This window comes from Myxocyprinus asiaticus, chromosome 34 (assembly GCF_019703515.2).
Source record: "Myxocyprinus asiaticus isolate MX2 ecotype Aquarium Trade chromosome 34, UBuf_Myxa_2, whole genome shotgun sequence".
NCBI lineage: Eukaryota > Metazoa > Chordata > Actinopteri > Cypriniformes > Catostomidae > Myxocyprinus > Myxocyprinus asiaticus.
The window spans coordinates 37,389,109-37,405,554 of NC_059377.1; the positions used below are offsets into that span (position 1 = coordinate 37,389,109).

Genomic DNA, 16,446 nt, shown 5'->3' on the forward strand with positions numbered 1-16,446 from the left:
TGCACTGGCTGTACATGCAAACAGACCAGAGGAGGGTTTTTTGTTACCAAATTGTGTAGGTTAGTACAGGAAGTAAGTCTGGAATTACTAACGACTCGTTTCAGGTGTTCAAAATCGTTTCTTTATTTTGGGTGTCAGTAACTACATATTTTGTGCACTTCGATTTTTGAAACTTTGGAGACTTTTTTACATTCACAAACAGCTATGTAACACACTACATGAAAGGTAATATTTGAAAAACCATAATAGGTGTTCTTTAAATGTTCTGAATCCCATGTTTTAAAGATTTTAAATTTCATCATCAAAATTGTGTCTAATCAAATGAATCACAATTACAATTAAGGACAATTACTTTTCAACAAAACAATTTTACTACAGTGCTTTAGTAAAGATCCTCACAACATAATCTAAAACAACATTTGTCTTATTTTTGTCAATTAAAGTGCTGCACAGCAGAGCATCACATTATTTACATTTATGCATTTGGCAGACACTTTTATCCAAAGCGACTTACAGTGCACTTATTACAGGGACAATCCCCCTGGAGCAACCTGGAGTTAAGTGCCTTGCTCAAGGACACAATGGTGGTGGCTGTGGGGATTGAACCAGCAACCTTCCAGTTATGTGCTTTAGCCCACTACGCCACCACCACTACATAATAAATGAAAACATTGATGAAAACTTCTATTCAGTACAACAGCACTCTTGCTTGTGAAATATAGGTTCAACATAATAATAAAATACATTTTACCAAACACTAGTAATACATTTCTGTCGCTATTTCTTACATTTCACACAAAGCTTTTATTTTGAATCAAACTTTTATTTTGACGTGAAGACGTTTCTGGTTCTGTGATTTTGACGGAAGTTTCACACTTTCGGATAAGACGTCGGTTATATGACCCAGTGTGATTATGAAATTTTGAAGCACAAAATGCTGCGATGTAATGATATAAATATACACTCACTGAGCACTTAAACTGTAATACCTGTACACCTACTTATTCATGCGATTATCTAATCAGACAAGCGTTTGGCAGCAGTACAGTGCATAAAATCATGCAGATACAGGTCAGGAGTTTCAGTTAATGTTCACATCAACCATCAGAATGGGTGAAAATGTGATTTCAGTGAGTTCAATTGTAGACAGGCTGTTTTTAGTATTTCTGTAACTCATCTCCTGTGATTTTCATGCACAACAGTCTCTAGAGTTTACTCAGAATGATGGGAAAAACAAAAAACATCCAGTGAGCGGCAGTTCTGTGGATGGGAATGACTTGTTGATTAGAGAGATCAACGGAGAATGGCCAGACAGGTTTGAGCTGACAGAGCGGCTACGATAACTCGGATAACCACTCTGTACAATTGTAGTGAGAAGGATTGCATATCAGGATGTACATGCACAAGGATGAACCTTGAGGCGGGTGGGCTACAACAACAGAAGACCACGTCGGGGACTTTATTAGGACCATAGTGTTCATAATAAAGTGCTCTGTGAGTGTATAGGCTGCAGGCGCTATGCGCATCACAGTGAATGAGCGCTCTATCCTGTACTACAATAATCACAGCTAGCAATGCTCATAAAATGTGGTGTTTTCAGCATATGAGCAGCTTCACACATTATCAGTGCAACGCGCAGTACATTTAGAATACATTTATTTAATTAAATCACACCCATTTGATGTTTAATAATCACACTAGGACATATCACAATTTTAATTTGATTATTTGTCCATTTCGGTGTAAAAGGAGAATCTGAACAAGCGCTCAAACACATCACTACTCCAATAAGTGTACCTTTTTAATAGTTCACAATTTTTCCATTATGATTTAATTAATTGATTAATTAAGTTCATTTTTTCCTCAGCTTTGCGTATTTATAGAGCTAAAATGTCTTGTTGCTAGGAGATTGTGTGGGAGGCAGGGACCCAATGAACGAATGGATGAGAGCAGAGGGAAAAGGAGCACTTCTTGTGAATGCTGAATGACAAACACTCACGTATACGCTGTGAGTCAGCTCTGACACGCACACGCAGTAGGAAGCTTTGTTTCTGTATGCCCACTCTCTTGGTGGAGGTCTGGTCCCACAAACACTCAACTAAACATGTATGATCTGTTTAGTGTGACGTGCCTCAGTAAGGTTGGCATGAAAGGATGAAGGCTGGGAAATGTTTAGCATGTAACTTGAGGATCAGGGGTGTTTTTGAAGTTGTGTTTTACAAACTTTGCTGGAAGAGAGGTCAAAATTACAGGCTGAAATCGTTGGGAGTTTTTCCTCAAAGTTCTTGCAAAACTTCTTAAATATTAAGTGCATAATTTATCTATCAGCTAATGCTGTAAATTATACAGGAAACCTTCTAACTTTGTACATTATGAAAATATTAATGTTAAAAATTAATAGGCCCCAAACTATGCAGTTCAAGTCTAGTCATTTTTAATTGTATAGCGCCTTTCACAACACACATCGTTTCAAAGCAGTTTTACAGAAGCTATATATTTGACAGATATAATAATTAACACAACCAAAACTGAAGTAAACTTTATAGTAAAAATAAAAGATTGATCTTGGCATTTTAAGAGTCATTATTAGTACCGTTCAAATGAAGATCACGATTAACTGTAAAATCTGTATTTTTACTCAGCCCTAACCTCTGTGGTTTCAAACCCAACTTTCTTGCGTAGAACACAAGAAAAAGATGAGTAGTGAATGTTGGCTGAGGCTTTTTGGGTGAACTATGCCTTTTGTGTGCAAAATGTAACTAAAAATCTTGATACAGCATTGTGCTGTAAAATATCGCAATACGAACATTGCAATACGTTGAAATGGTATTTTTTTATTTTTTTCACACCTTTCTTGATTGTTACATGGATATTTAACTTCTGAAATATCCTGACCCATACAAGCAAGGCAAACCTGATCTTTAGCTTCTGTTTAGTGGGTCAAATCAGTTTACCATCTTGAAATTGCCAGATCTCTCAAACAAGTATCTCAACCATGAGTCAAGCTGCATGTCCGACTGTTCAGCAGTTGTCACGGACAGTTAGTACCAGCCCACGTTGTCCAAGTCATCCTACCGCCCCCCTGCGCAGTGTGGCTCCCTGCAGCACATGTGTGGGGTTGGCGGTGGCGGTAATGCTGAGCTGTTCTGCATTAGCTGCCTAACACGGTGATGGGCTTTATTAGCAGCCACGCTCTAAACAGTCTGAAATGGGAAATCTTTAGTATGGGAAATATTTTGTTATTTTCGGCCATTCCCACTTGACATGTTGCGCTAAGAGAGAGGATATTAGTTTAAGACTGGTTTTTGTGTTTTGTTGTGATTTTAGTTTTTTCTTTACTAATTGGACATTTTAAAATTTCTAATTTCGGGGTAACCAAAATACTTGATCTTTTTTTGGAGTCTGTTTTTTTTTTTTTTTTGCATTTTGCACTTTCTTTTACTTCAGCAGGTACTGAAGTCAAAAGGCATGCCTTACTCTTTCTTGAACCTTATGGCAAATATTTGAGATATTTCTCCCATATTTCTCTATTTCTTTTTTTTTACATGTTTGTCAATTCAAAGACCTTTCTGTAGTCTCACAGTTTGTTGATTCATATAGCTTTCTACTAGGGCTGAACGATTTGGATAAATTGCTTTTAGTGTTGTCAAAAGTACCTTTACTTCGGTACCAAGTCGATACTAAAATAAAAAAGATGTAACGATACCAGTGTTTCTGCAGTACCGGTAGTACTGAGCACCGACTCAATCCGGTACCAATGTGCAGTATGACTAACACAAGACTGCTTTAAAATGCTCACAGACTTATTTTTAACACCTGCTCTGTTACTCCTTGTACACTGAAATGGACAATTAATCAAATTAAAATCGTGATGTCATAGTGTGATTTATTAAACCACTAAAGGCTACAATCTTAGTGTGGACGAGCTGCGTACTTTAAATAAATATGACCGTTCATCCACTATAAACTCCACAGACATTGAGAATCATTCACATTGTGAACCACACAGCACATGTAAAATATATATTTATATAATTAAAATCACAGCATTTGCACTTTAATCTCAGCTTTCTTTACATCGCATTTAAAACAACAAAGTGCTTCTCAGTAATAAAGTTTAAAATTACCACAAACACCAGTGATCTAAAACACAGGATACAAATACCTGTTTGTGTACCTTTTTTATCCACTTTGTGAAAGGCCACTTTTCATAATTTTTTGGGACCCAGTTAATTGAATATTATACAGTATTATTGTAATATAATACTGAATAATAATAATAATAATGAAGAAATATTTTACAAAAAGATATTGTTAATATGCAATTGCACTGTGTTTTTGTAATAATTTCTTGAACCCTCAAGCCTTTTTTTGGCAAAAAACTGAAGGAGTGGCAACCTGTTCCCTTTTATCCACAAAAGCCTGGTGTCATGTGGTTATTTTATATTTGTATAGTAATTTGTAGCAGACAAACATATGTGGAATTACGCAGATGTACAATTAGTGAACCTAGAGCGATTTAAATATAATGCGCTTGACAGACTGAACTCTTGAGTACATCTGTCAATCTGGAGACCAGGTAAAATTTGTGTGTACTGAGCATAGAACTGCTCTGAAAAAGCTGAAACACTGTTAACCCTTTTCCACCAAAATTGCAATGGCTGGTTCATGGCCCAGGCAATCTGCAGCCTATCGTAATGTGGCCATGCTTTTCCTCTGACTTGAGAGCCAAACGGTGACGTAACGGGTTATGTGGCTGCTTGGTAGTTTTACGTGACTACCTCAAACATAAACAAACATGGTGTGTCACTTTGTTTGTGTAGCTTACAGTTTTAACTCCTTTTTTTTTTTAGGACATATAGAGAAATTCAATCCAGCATTATTACATTGCTCAACAAGATTGCCAGAGATAGTAGTCTCTGTTTTCTTTCTTTGCAATTACTCTAGTTTATCTCGGATCTCCGTAGAAGACCATATCGCAAGTAGAGTGCTTGTTTTTTCTGCGTTTCCTAGGTTTTTTATTGTTGTTGTAGAATGATGATGTACTCTTTGCTTCAGATGTTAGCTGCTGTAGTTGTTTGGTGAAATTTTGGTGACAAAACATAATCATGCCCTCCGCCCCCTGGCATAATCGCTTCCTGCGTAGAGACCAGCAAGCTTTTGGGCCAGATTTTCCGCACCTGAATGGCTTTTTTGTGCGGTGGAAGCACGCATAACAGTTCGAAAATTCGCACTGGCCTGGGAACCTGCCCCTGAACCATGTAGGTGGAAAAGGGCAATGTATGATCAGGACAGGAGCCTCATGCATGCTCAGAGTATGTGTAAAAGCACAGCATAGTGGGCAGCATGTTCCAAACTATTTATTTATTTAATTAAAAATCAGCGCTTGCCGTTTGATAATCGCTCTAGGTCATATTGCGCTTTAAAACTTTATAATCATTCAGCCCAATGCTACTTTCTACAGTCTCATTCTTGAACCAAATATTCTCAGATAGTTCTTCGATTTTTCTTGTTTTACATGTTTATCATTTCAAAGAGCTTTCTACAATCTCAGCTTTTTGCTGTCTCTTGGTTTGTCAGTTTAATAAAAGAGCTTTCAGCTGTCCAATAGTGGTCATGCCTCTAGATCTCACATTGACTTAGCATTGTGCATGGATAAGTTATAGGCCTGTCACTTAGAATGTTGTGTAATCATCTGACAGATGTTAATATTCCTCTGCCATTACCAAAGCACAAACAGTTTTAGTAATGAGACAGAAGACCCTCAAAGTCATTGCCACATTTTTGTCTCAACTCCAAAAATCTTCTGCTTTTCTTTTGCTTGAAGTTGAGTCTAGAAGTATAGACCATGCACACTCCTGTTGCTCCTCCTGTGATTACATGAGTGTTGTTTTGACTACTACCTCAAGGATTCAATATTGAAATTCGTTTAATAGACACCTTGGCATTCTGATGAGTTATTTAAACGTGTGTTCTCAGACGTGACTATAAGCTAAACTGGTTGTACTGTACCGCTAAGCCAGGTTGCATGCAATATTTTATCAAAATTCAGAGAATTGTGAATTCTAGTGCTGGGAATCGGCATCTATTTACTACTATCACGATACATGTCATGGCTCGATATAGGCTACGAGACCATAATTGTATACCAATTCTTTTTTGTCCAGTAAAAGCTAGGGTACTTAGTTTTTCCGTGTGTGTTATGTTTAATGAGGGATCTAGCGCTTTAACCTTTTAAAGTATACTATATTGACCACGTACCCATACAGTTTGATGCATAAGCACACTACAACTGCTATAACTCAAGGCGCATGTACAGACAATGCGGATAGTCTGTGCGTACTATGCTGATGAAAAAAAATTGCGTTACGCACGCTGTGCAAGCTGCGCACGTATAACCGAAGTAAATTTTGGCCAGTTTCGGGTATTATGCTTATTTAGACAACTTGCTTTTCAAGTAATTGAACTGTATGAAATTATGTGGATGCACACATGAATAAAAACATATCCATACAAGGATCTAAAGCATCATTGTAATATTATGAGAAAAATAATTGCAATATATTGATATTAGACTGTCAAATTAAAACTTCGAATATTCGTTGAATTTTAGATAAAAATGCACATTAAAATGCTAAAAATAGAATTGAAATTTTGGATGTGTGCCAAGCACTAGGGCTGCTAGGATCACTGGGCAACTACCCCACCGCTGTGTGTACTGCCACCGGTGGTGATGTGCACCTAAACCATCAACTTATTGCAAAAACCTGAAATAAATTCATAAAATAATAGCATGTCATGAGCATAGATAAGTATTAGATCCTTTGTTACTGTGTTGTCAATTCTAAATGCTAGAGACGTATTCATTTTAGGGCTGCACCTAATGATTATTTTTTTATCGATTAATCTAACGATTCTTTTTCCGATTAGTCGATTAATCTAACGACTAATTTGTCGATTATTCTAAAGAGTTTTTATAATTATTACTTGATTAATATAACAATTAACCCAAAATAAATATAAAAAACTTGTCTCATTAATATTTCAATATTTTATTAAATCTTCTCTTAAACACAAACAAATGTACAAGAAACAAAGTGTGCACTGCAGGGCATTATTCTGCAACAAAAAACAGTGTTACTATGAATGCAAACTTTAATACAGTGAAAAAGACACTCTATTAGCATAACATAAATATATATATAAATAAATACAAATTTCCAACATTCTTTTGAATGTCCATGTACTAAAATAAAATATTTGATGCCATGAGTGTACCTTCATTAACTATTACTATTATTTTGAATGGCCATGGAAAATGAAGCAATGTGATAATTTTACCTGGTCGCAAAAAGTAGTCCCTTAATTTACCTGATGAACTTTCACCTTTTGCTGACCCTTTTTGCTCCGCAGAGCTAATGTGTGCTTCTAAATCACTTGCACCTCTATTAGCAACTGACACATAAGTGCCAGCTTTACATGTCATACATTCTGTTTCCCATGGATCTCAACCTGGATGAAAGCATGGGAATTTTTGGTGCAAATCTTCTGTAAATTTGCACTTTCGTTTGGGCATTGTTTCCACTCAGCTGTCATTTGCTGCTGCTGTCAAGCAACAGTTTAATGCCGACAGTGCGTTCGTGGAGAGATTGACACGCAGGAGTTTGGCCAATAGTTGCTGCAAGCCTCTTATAATCGACTAATTGGTGTGCGTGAAGGCGGGACTTACAAAGAGGGGTTAAAGCAATGCAAATATGCGCGCACACACAATGAAGTATTAGACCAGATGCACATCACAATGCAACTAAAGCCGAATCCCGGACATTTTCGCAAATTTTGAAATCCTGGCCGGATGCTTTTTTTAAGGTCCGATAAAGAGGACATGTCCGGGATAAAGAGGACGTATGGTTACCCTACGTTAGCAGCGGTGCAAAAATTACTTTTAACATGGGGGCGATGAGGAAACATTTAGAAAATCAATTTAAAGTGACTACTACTAACAGAAACACGTGTTGTAATACTAATGTCATGCTTGGGTGGAGACAAAAAGTAAACAGGACTTATGGTGCTGCCTTGCTGCCATCTTGACAAAGCGCTCTGGGACGCTTTCGCTTCAAGTGTTCGTTCATGGCGGTTGTACTGCTGTGATGAGCCATTTCCAATTTGCATAGCTTACACAGCACCACATTGTTGGGTCTCTGGCTAAAATACTCCCATGCTATAGATGACCATAGGCGAGTTTTTTTTAGCTGCAGCTTGTTCTTCGGGGAATCCATACTTAAATTGGGCGCTGCCATTTTAATTACTCCACTCGAAGTTTCATCAACGATTACGTCGATGAATCTTCCCAGCCCTAATTCATTTTCAGTTTTTTGGAGACTTTAGGATTTTGCGCAACATAGTTACGCATCTAGCGGTGTTCAGCTCTTTTAGCAACCACAGTTCAGACGGGGCAATCCTCAAAATACTATGACTGGATCATTTGTTTTATTCAAACAAGATGTTTCTCTTTCTAAAGTATTGTTAGTACATTAGTTATATCTTGCAGTGTTATCTATTTCTCATCATATTGTAGTCGAATGTAGTTAAGTTGAATTTCTCATCTTTGTTAATGGACAAAAGCACATTTATTTTTGTCTGTAATTTCATTTATGATATTAGTACTGCATCTGAACATGTATTTGGTACAGCTGGAAATGTCATAACCCAGTGAGATCCTCTTAAAAAACAATGTGTTTTGTTGTTTTTTTTTTTTTTTCTGAAAAAATTCAAAACATCTGAATTTCTAATTGAAAAGCTTTCATTAAATATAGAATATATAGAACATTATGGTAATATTTTTGTGAAAAATTAAAAATTAGTTTCTCAGCCCTTTTTACAGCCCTACTGTGTAATATATATATGAGCCCAACAGACTTCATTGACAAACATCATCCCTAACTGTCACTATATGGTAATTTTGTCTTCAAAGAAGTTGCACAGTTGCCCTTTGCCTAAAGTTATTGAAGAGACAACAGAAGTAAGATGACCCTCTTGTTGTTCTAGAAAAGACAAGCATGATAAAACATAGCCTTACCTCAACCTTCATTGCACACTGTCATGACAAGATTGTAGGAATCATAAAGAAAACATTCTATGAAAGTGACATGCATTACAAAGTCATATTTGTGTCTGATCTCTAGGGTTTGCTTTCCCAGACTGGGCGTACAAGCCAGAGTCGAGTCCTGGTTCCAGACAGATCCAGCTGTGGCACTTCATTCTTGAGCTGCTGCGGAAGGAGGAGTACCACGATGTCATTGCCTGGCAGGGGGATTATGGAGAGTTTGTTATCAAAGACCCGGACGAGGTGGCACGACTGTGGGGCGCCCGCAAGTGCAAGCCACAGATGAATTATGACAAGCTCAGCCGAGCACTCAGGTAAAGCCTAATTTTGCAAATAAATCCACAAAATAGTACTTGTGCTCTTCGATTTTCATCAGACATGGCTTTGCTGATAGCGCGGAGAGATGTACGTAGAGTAGCTGGATGTATGAAGGTAATGGCTCTATTTCAAAACCAAGTGAACTGCCTACCAAGGCAACAATTATAGGCATCATAAACACTCTGCCTTCACTCTTCCAGGTGAATACCTCATTTTGGCCAAAATCTTAAGGTAGCATCACGTGTCCCTCATGGATAAGATAATCCCAGATATTTTTGTAAGAAAACCTTAAACCAAGATGACAGACATAGTTGAGGGAAATGTCAATTGTAAACGGGCTGTGAAATTTTACTCCTTAATTTCTGCAATTAATAGTTGACTGTTTAATGCGTTAATTTAAACACAGTATCTTTTTTTTTACTTCCTGAAACTTTACTAATGTTTTTCCCCACTTCCTGGCATATATAAGTATCCAGGAGGTGCACGCTCGACCACACTGGACGTCCTTCCACAGAAACTGATTGTGTGGAGCAGTGCATGCTTATTCATTATGCACGAAGCATGTCCCAGGCATTATAAACATGGGAGTGGATTTACTGTATGAAGACTTCACCCCAAAGTGGTGAGCTAGGTGTGGGAGAGATATGAGCAAGCCGCCGTATCTCTTCACATTACCTGAAAATGCTCACTCACTGTCATCTGAACTAGTGTCAATAGCAAAACCGTGGGAGAGAGACTCTGTGTGTGTGTGTGTGTGTGTGCGATTGAGACTGAACGGCAACTATAGAAAATAATCGTCTTGAGATTTTAAACTAGAGCATTCAGTATGTTTTATATATGTATGTATAGTGTTTAATAATGCATTGGCAATTAGAGTCCAACCGATACCAATTTTAGAGAGGGAAAATTCACTGATTACCGATATGGTTGCCGATATATTTAATTTTTGAGCTGGGATGAAAACATACCTTTTCTGTGTGGCTTTTTCACCGATTTTGCACCAATATGACTATGCAAAGGTACTTAGAAGGCTGCTTTCTTAAATATTTTTATCAAAGAATATTTGACATTATTATTATACATTTTCAACAAATTCTAGAAATGAACACTGAGAAAATAAAGAATAAATAAAAATACAATAAATAGCTTAATAAACATCAGTACTGTATGTTTAGTATAAGTCAATTGCTGACCATTTAAATAAAGAATAATTAAAAATAAAACAAATAGCTAAATAAACATCAGTACTGTTTAGTATCAGTCAAATGCTGACCGTTTAAATAATGAATAAATAAAAATAAAATAAATAGCTAAATAAACATCAGTACTGTTTAGTATCAGTCAAATGCTGACCGTTTAAATAATGAATAAATAAAAATAAAATAAATAGCTAAATAAACATCAGTACTGTTTAGTATCAGTCAAATGCTGACTATTTTAGTACTGCCGAGTCAAGATAAACACATAAGCAGCGGTGTTAGGAAACTTTCAACGGTGGAAAACCAGACTTTTAAATATTACATTTTTGTAAATGCAGTGACTAGAATTGTTCGGATGAAGGGGGTACCAAACTGTGAATCCTGAACAAAACAGTTTGGTGAATACTTGTTTACTCATTAGCTTCCACTCAGCTGACAACAATGAAAGTAGCTACGTGATTAGCTAGTTAGCTATAAGCTCGTTGTCATGGAGAGTAAAAGACAGACGTTGTTTATTTTACTTTCCAGCATTGCGTCTCACCAACTAGGTAACAACATAGCATAAAAATCAATACTCAACAGACACAATCCACCACCGCACCATTGTCTGCTGAGCTGCAAAAAGATGCTCTGATGTTTACCTTTCAATCTGCTACATTACTGACTGCACTGACAAACTATAGCTGGCTAACAGCAAACAGACATGAGTGACATGGTTGTCAGGGATAAGGTTAATGTTATATTATTTATATTGAAAAGGGAAAATGATGGGGTCATTGTTTATCAAGTTTCCAATATGTATTTCACAGTTAACTAGTTAACTTGACAACACACAGCTTAACTCCGCCCTGTCTGCAGAGCCACCATCAGTTCAGCTCTGTAAATAATTGGAGGCGGAGCGCGCTCTGCTGGACAAACTACGTTATGACACCAATTATAAAGCATTGTTTTCTGCATTATATGTTCTGAAAAAAAGTTTTCATACCGGCACATATCGGTAAAATATACAGCAATACCGATATATCGGTGAAAGGCTAATATCGGCCGACCGATATATCGGTTGCCAATAGTGCCCGATATATCGGTTGGGCACTATTGGCAATGTACATTTAAGTTTATCTCGCCAATAAAGCTTGATATAAACTGAATCTGCCCATTTAATCCTATTATTAAAAAGTCCACTGGAAAATGACAGAAGATTTTGCCCAACTTTAATTATAGCATTTCCACTGATTTTATGGCATATATATATATATATATATATATATATATATATATATATATATATATATATATATCACTTGTATCAAAGATACCTGTAGAAATGTCTAATTAACTCTATTTGCTAAAAACTGAGCATTTTAACATGTACATTTTTAAATAATTAAATGATGACAAACCAATTGTTTTCAAGTTATTTGAGACAAAGTATAAAGTAAATATATTTATAATTATATTTTAATGTTTATTTTAATCTGCCATGTACCTTGATTAATCACGTTTAATTAGTTTAAAAAAAAATCAATTCACAGCCCTATTATAAATATTTTATTTAGAACTGAAAATTATCAATAAAAAAACAAATAAAAAACAGTCAATATTTTAAATATTAATAATATGGATTATTGAGCATATTTTAGCAACATGCTAACTTCAGATTGCATGTTAGCAGCATGTGAACATCATTAGAATCTATCTGCATTTGTGAGCACTAGTCGTGACTGGTCGTGGAGGTGGGCTATTTGTGCGACACCCCTAAATCAGTCTTTCTCTGACAGTATTGCTGAATATCTCATTTCACTTGTCGTTCATACACCTCACCATAATGCATGCCATCTTTTTATTAGCAACACTTTTATCTGTTCGTTAGCCTGCCTCCTTGTACGGACCTGTACGGCCTTTTTCTGTCCTTGTCTGTCATTCGCAATCTGTCCAGTTGCCTGTTTGTCAGTCTTTTCCTGTTATTCAACTCATCGGACCAGTCACCATGGCAACCTGAGGATGCCCAATCAAAACTGCTGAACCTGATCTCAGCATCCCAGAATAATCAAGCCCACTTTGTGTTTATCAGCCATCACTTACAGGACTAGCGTGCATCCTCCACTTCTGAGAACTCTTTCAATTTTTCAAAGAGATATGGACATATGAATGGATGAAAAGAGGGAGGGGGAGGGAAGGGAACAGAAAGATATGAACAGTTCAGATGTGGAGCAGGCAGTTCTTTAGTGTCACAGCAGAGATTGGGACGATTCTCAGAAATGCATAGACGTCACCTCTGTTTAGCACATTTGGAAGATATAAAAAAAATGTTTTCTTAATTAATTTTAAGGACTTATTTATACTTCTGCATCGAACCTAGGCCGTAGGGTACGCCGTTGCCTGATGTGCACCTCTTCAAAAATGTAACAGTGTTGTGTCAGTACAGACCACAACAGCTGTGATTGGTCCGCTTTGTTACCAGAGACCGTCTCTCAAGATGACAAAATAAAAAATCTGAGGTAATGTCGCAATTAAAAAAAAAAAAGAAAAAAAAATTAAGACCAATGCATCATATTGTATTGTATTTGGACACGCACTCTTTCTTTCGGTTTGTCTAAGGACACACACATTCTCGTGACCTTTGACTTTTTCAAGCTTTGTTGAAGCTGATCTTGCTGGTCTTGTTGGAGCTCTACTGAACAGATCAGGTGTTGATACTTGCAGTTTTCATAAGTAGGCTCACACAGAATCTGGGCTCTGCAGATTTTCGAAGAATATGAACGCCTACATTCCCTAAAATTCTGCACATATCCCACCCTTTGCATTTACCGTTCTAGTTACTATTACCATTGCTTGTATTTAGAGTTAGGGATTTAAACAAACCCCAAGCTCTAACATCGTGGTAGACTTATGATTTCAACCTTTTGAACAATTAAACAGACAAAAAAAAAAAAAGACCATGCTATGAAAAAATTATTTGTAACACCCTGTCAAACATTGTACTTGGATATATACAATGATACTGAAAGATATGTTCAAGGCTCTTTAAAGAATCCCATGATATTACCATGGCACACATGCAAAATAAATGTGATACTAAATGATCATACTTTTTGTAAGTGTATAATTGCAGTTTTGAATAAATGTTTAAATAGACAGGATAATATACAGTTAGAAAGTTGTTTCATTTGATAATACTTTCAAGTTTTGTAATGTCAGGTCTGTTTAAAACACTTTACCGTAGTTAAATCTGTTCTGTAGATTTTACCTCACAACAAGTGCAGAAAACTTGAGTGCAGATTCATAACCATCAGTATTCCTCACATTGGCCTGAAGGCATTCTCTCTCACTTTTTGCTCGATTTATACATCTAAGAGGTTGCACATGTTCCTTAAAACATTTTACACCCAAACACCATTCACATTTGCTTCATTATATTTTGTTAACCTGATGCCACTTGTAGACCATCGTATAGCCAGACCGGTGCTTCCATGATGGATGTTGTGTGTGCTAAAAGCTAAACACGCAGCCATTCGGATCAGCCAGTTTACAGAGTGGCTTATCTGGCCCATGTGCACGTAGTATGTGAATGTCTGCACACCACACATGGGCAAAGGCATACACACTTAAGAGCTCTTTGTGCTGTTTTGAAGCGAGTTCAAATGCACTTCAAAGAGTGTTTCTGTTTGCCTCAGCATGTTTGTGTCTGAGTGTAATTGTGTTTTTTTTATGTGTATATGCCCTTTACTCTGTCGTTTGAGCTTGTGCAACCGCACTGAATCTGTGAACAGTGTGCAGACATTAAAAACTTTCAGTGCTCCATTTTACAAATCACTGTATATATCAAAATAATGTCTTCTCACACTGATGCCAAAGCACATGCACCCTCCACTACCTCAGTGATGTCTTAATTAAGCTTAAATAGCTTGTCTGATGGAGATACCACATAAAACACACTGAACTCATGAATTGTCTTAAATATCAGAACTTCAGATGGTTATAAACATGAAGTTATGAATCTGCTCACAGAAATGTTGTTGGCCAAATCCTTTCCTTCATCTTTGAAAAGATATAACATTTGATTTTAATTTAACTTTCTATAGGCTTTATAACAATGCTGTAATCATTAATGGTACAGATAATTACATCTCAATTTAAACTTAAAAGAATTTGTTTTTTTACTCTTTAAAAAAAAAAGCTGTTTCAACATTTCTGGCCAGACTTTTAGCATTCTGACTATTGCAATATATTACTACTACACAAGATTCATTAAGATTCATTCAAGCGTTAGTTCCCCCAAAAAATAAAATTTTAGAATAAATAAATATATAGTATGTGCTACATTAGAAGAGAAAAATTACAAGATACTTTGAATGACCTACTAGCTGTTTTTAAAAGCAAACAAGTTAAAATGTTGCTGCCAATAAGAAGTTCTATATTTGGAATAAACTCAGTGCACTGTCATTATGTAAAAAAAAACTATCCAATTGCTTGCTTTCAATGCTTTTGTTGCATTTAGACCTTTTTCATTATCTGAAAACTGATAATTGTTTCTGTAAAGTTTAGCAAGTGCAAGAATGTCAAACGCATACAAATTGATGGCCTTCAACAAATTGTGGCTCCATATAATGGCTTTCACAAGTGTGTAACCATGCCAACACTGTTTCTGCAGATACTACTACAACAAAAGGATTTTGCACAAGACCAAAGGGAAGAGATTCACCTACAAGTTCAACTTCAACAAGCTGGTGCTGGTTAACTATCCGTTCATTGACATGGGCTCTGCAGGTGAAGACCCCTGTTTCTAAAACCCAATATTTCAATAGAAAGTGAAACATAGGTTCTCTTTATCATTTTATTTTGAAGTATTCCATTTTTTGTAATTACAGTTTTTTTTGTCACTTTTTCTGTAGGTTCTGGCATTCCACAGAGTGCTCCACCTGTCCCATCTGGCATTAGCAATCATTTCCGTTTCCCTCCATCCACGCCATCAGACATACTCTCTCCCAGTGAGGAACTTCGCAGTCCAGGTGTCTTCAGTGGTGTGACTCGTCGTATGGCTCGTGGCTCTGTCTCCGACTGCAGCGATGGCACCTCTACAAACTCTGAGCTTGAGGAAACAGGCATAGCTGCCGGCGATGACCGCCCAGCCGACCGGGCCTTCAGAAACCTTCTCCACCCACGCCTGTCCCATGATTCTCTGTTCCGCCTCTATGGCACACCACCCAACCTAACCGGGCTGCCCAGGAGCGGGCCCCATGCGCCCCCTCACAGGGTACACCACGAACCCCTGTCCCCCTTCCCAGTGTCCCCTCTCCCAGGCCCTGGAGGCTTGCTGGCTCCTGCTCTTTCTCCAGCTCTCTCAATGACCCCCACATCTCACATACCCTACACACCTTCCCCATCCCTTTCACCCATGTTGGGATCCCACTTCTCGTTCAATCCAGAAGACATGAAGCGCTGCCTGCAAGCTCACACTCAGAGTGTCTACAATTATCATTTGAGTCCCCGTGCATTCCTGCACTACCCCAACATCATCATCCCCCAGCCCCAGCGCCCAGACAAGGGGCTAGGAGGGCCGGCAGGCATAGGTGCACACCTCCCAGGTCACCCTTTGCACCATCAGGCTGAGGAGCCTCATCTATCTACTTTCAAGTTTAAATTACAGCCACCACCTCTAGGCCGCAAACAAAGAGAAGGGCCAACCTCAGTTGTAGGAAACTCTGGAGGTTCGGCCGCTTCCTTCTTATACAGTGGTGAGCCTGGTTCTGCTTCTGGGCAGGGGTCAACTTCAGCCTCAGCTGGAATGATGAACCCAACCCCACCACCACCAGAGATAAAGGTGTG

The 16,446-nt window shown here is 37.5% G+C and overlaps 1 protein-coding gene across 2 annotated transcripts in view; it reads left to right on the plus strand.

Annotated features, from left to right (window-relative positions):
• LOC127425040 (ETS domain-containing transcription factor ERF-like) overlaps positions 1-16,446 on the plus strand; it is a 53,059-nt gene that overhangs the window by 32,637 nt on the left and 3,976 nt on the right. Inside the window, exons 2-4 of one of the 2 annotated variants that reach the window (XM_051670654.1) lie at positions 9,183-9,417; positions 15,272-15,387; positions 15,513-16,441. In XM_051670654.1, the coding sequence (XP_051526614.1) occupies positions 9,183-9,417; positions 15,272-15,387; positions 15,513-16,441 (1,280 nt within the window). The remainder of the gene's footprint in view (positions 1-9,182; positions 9,418-15,271; positions 15,388-15,512; positions 16,442-16,446) is intronic. The other variant, XM_051670655.1, reaches the window with a different exon arrangement.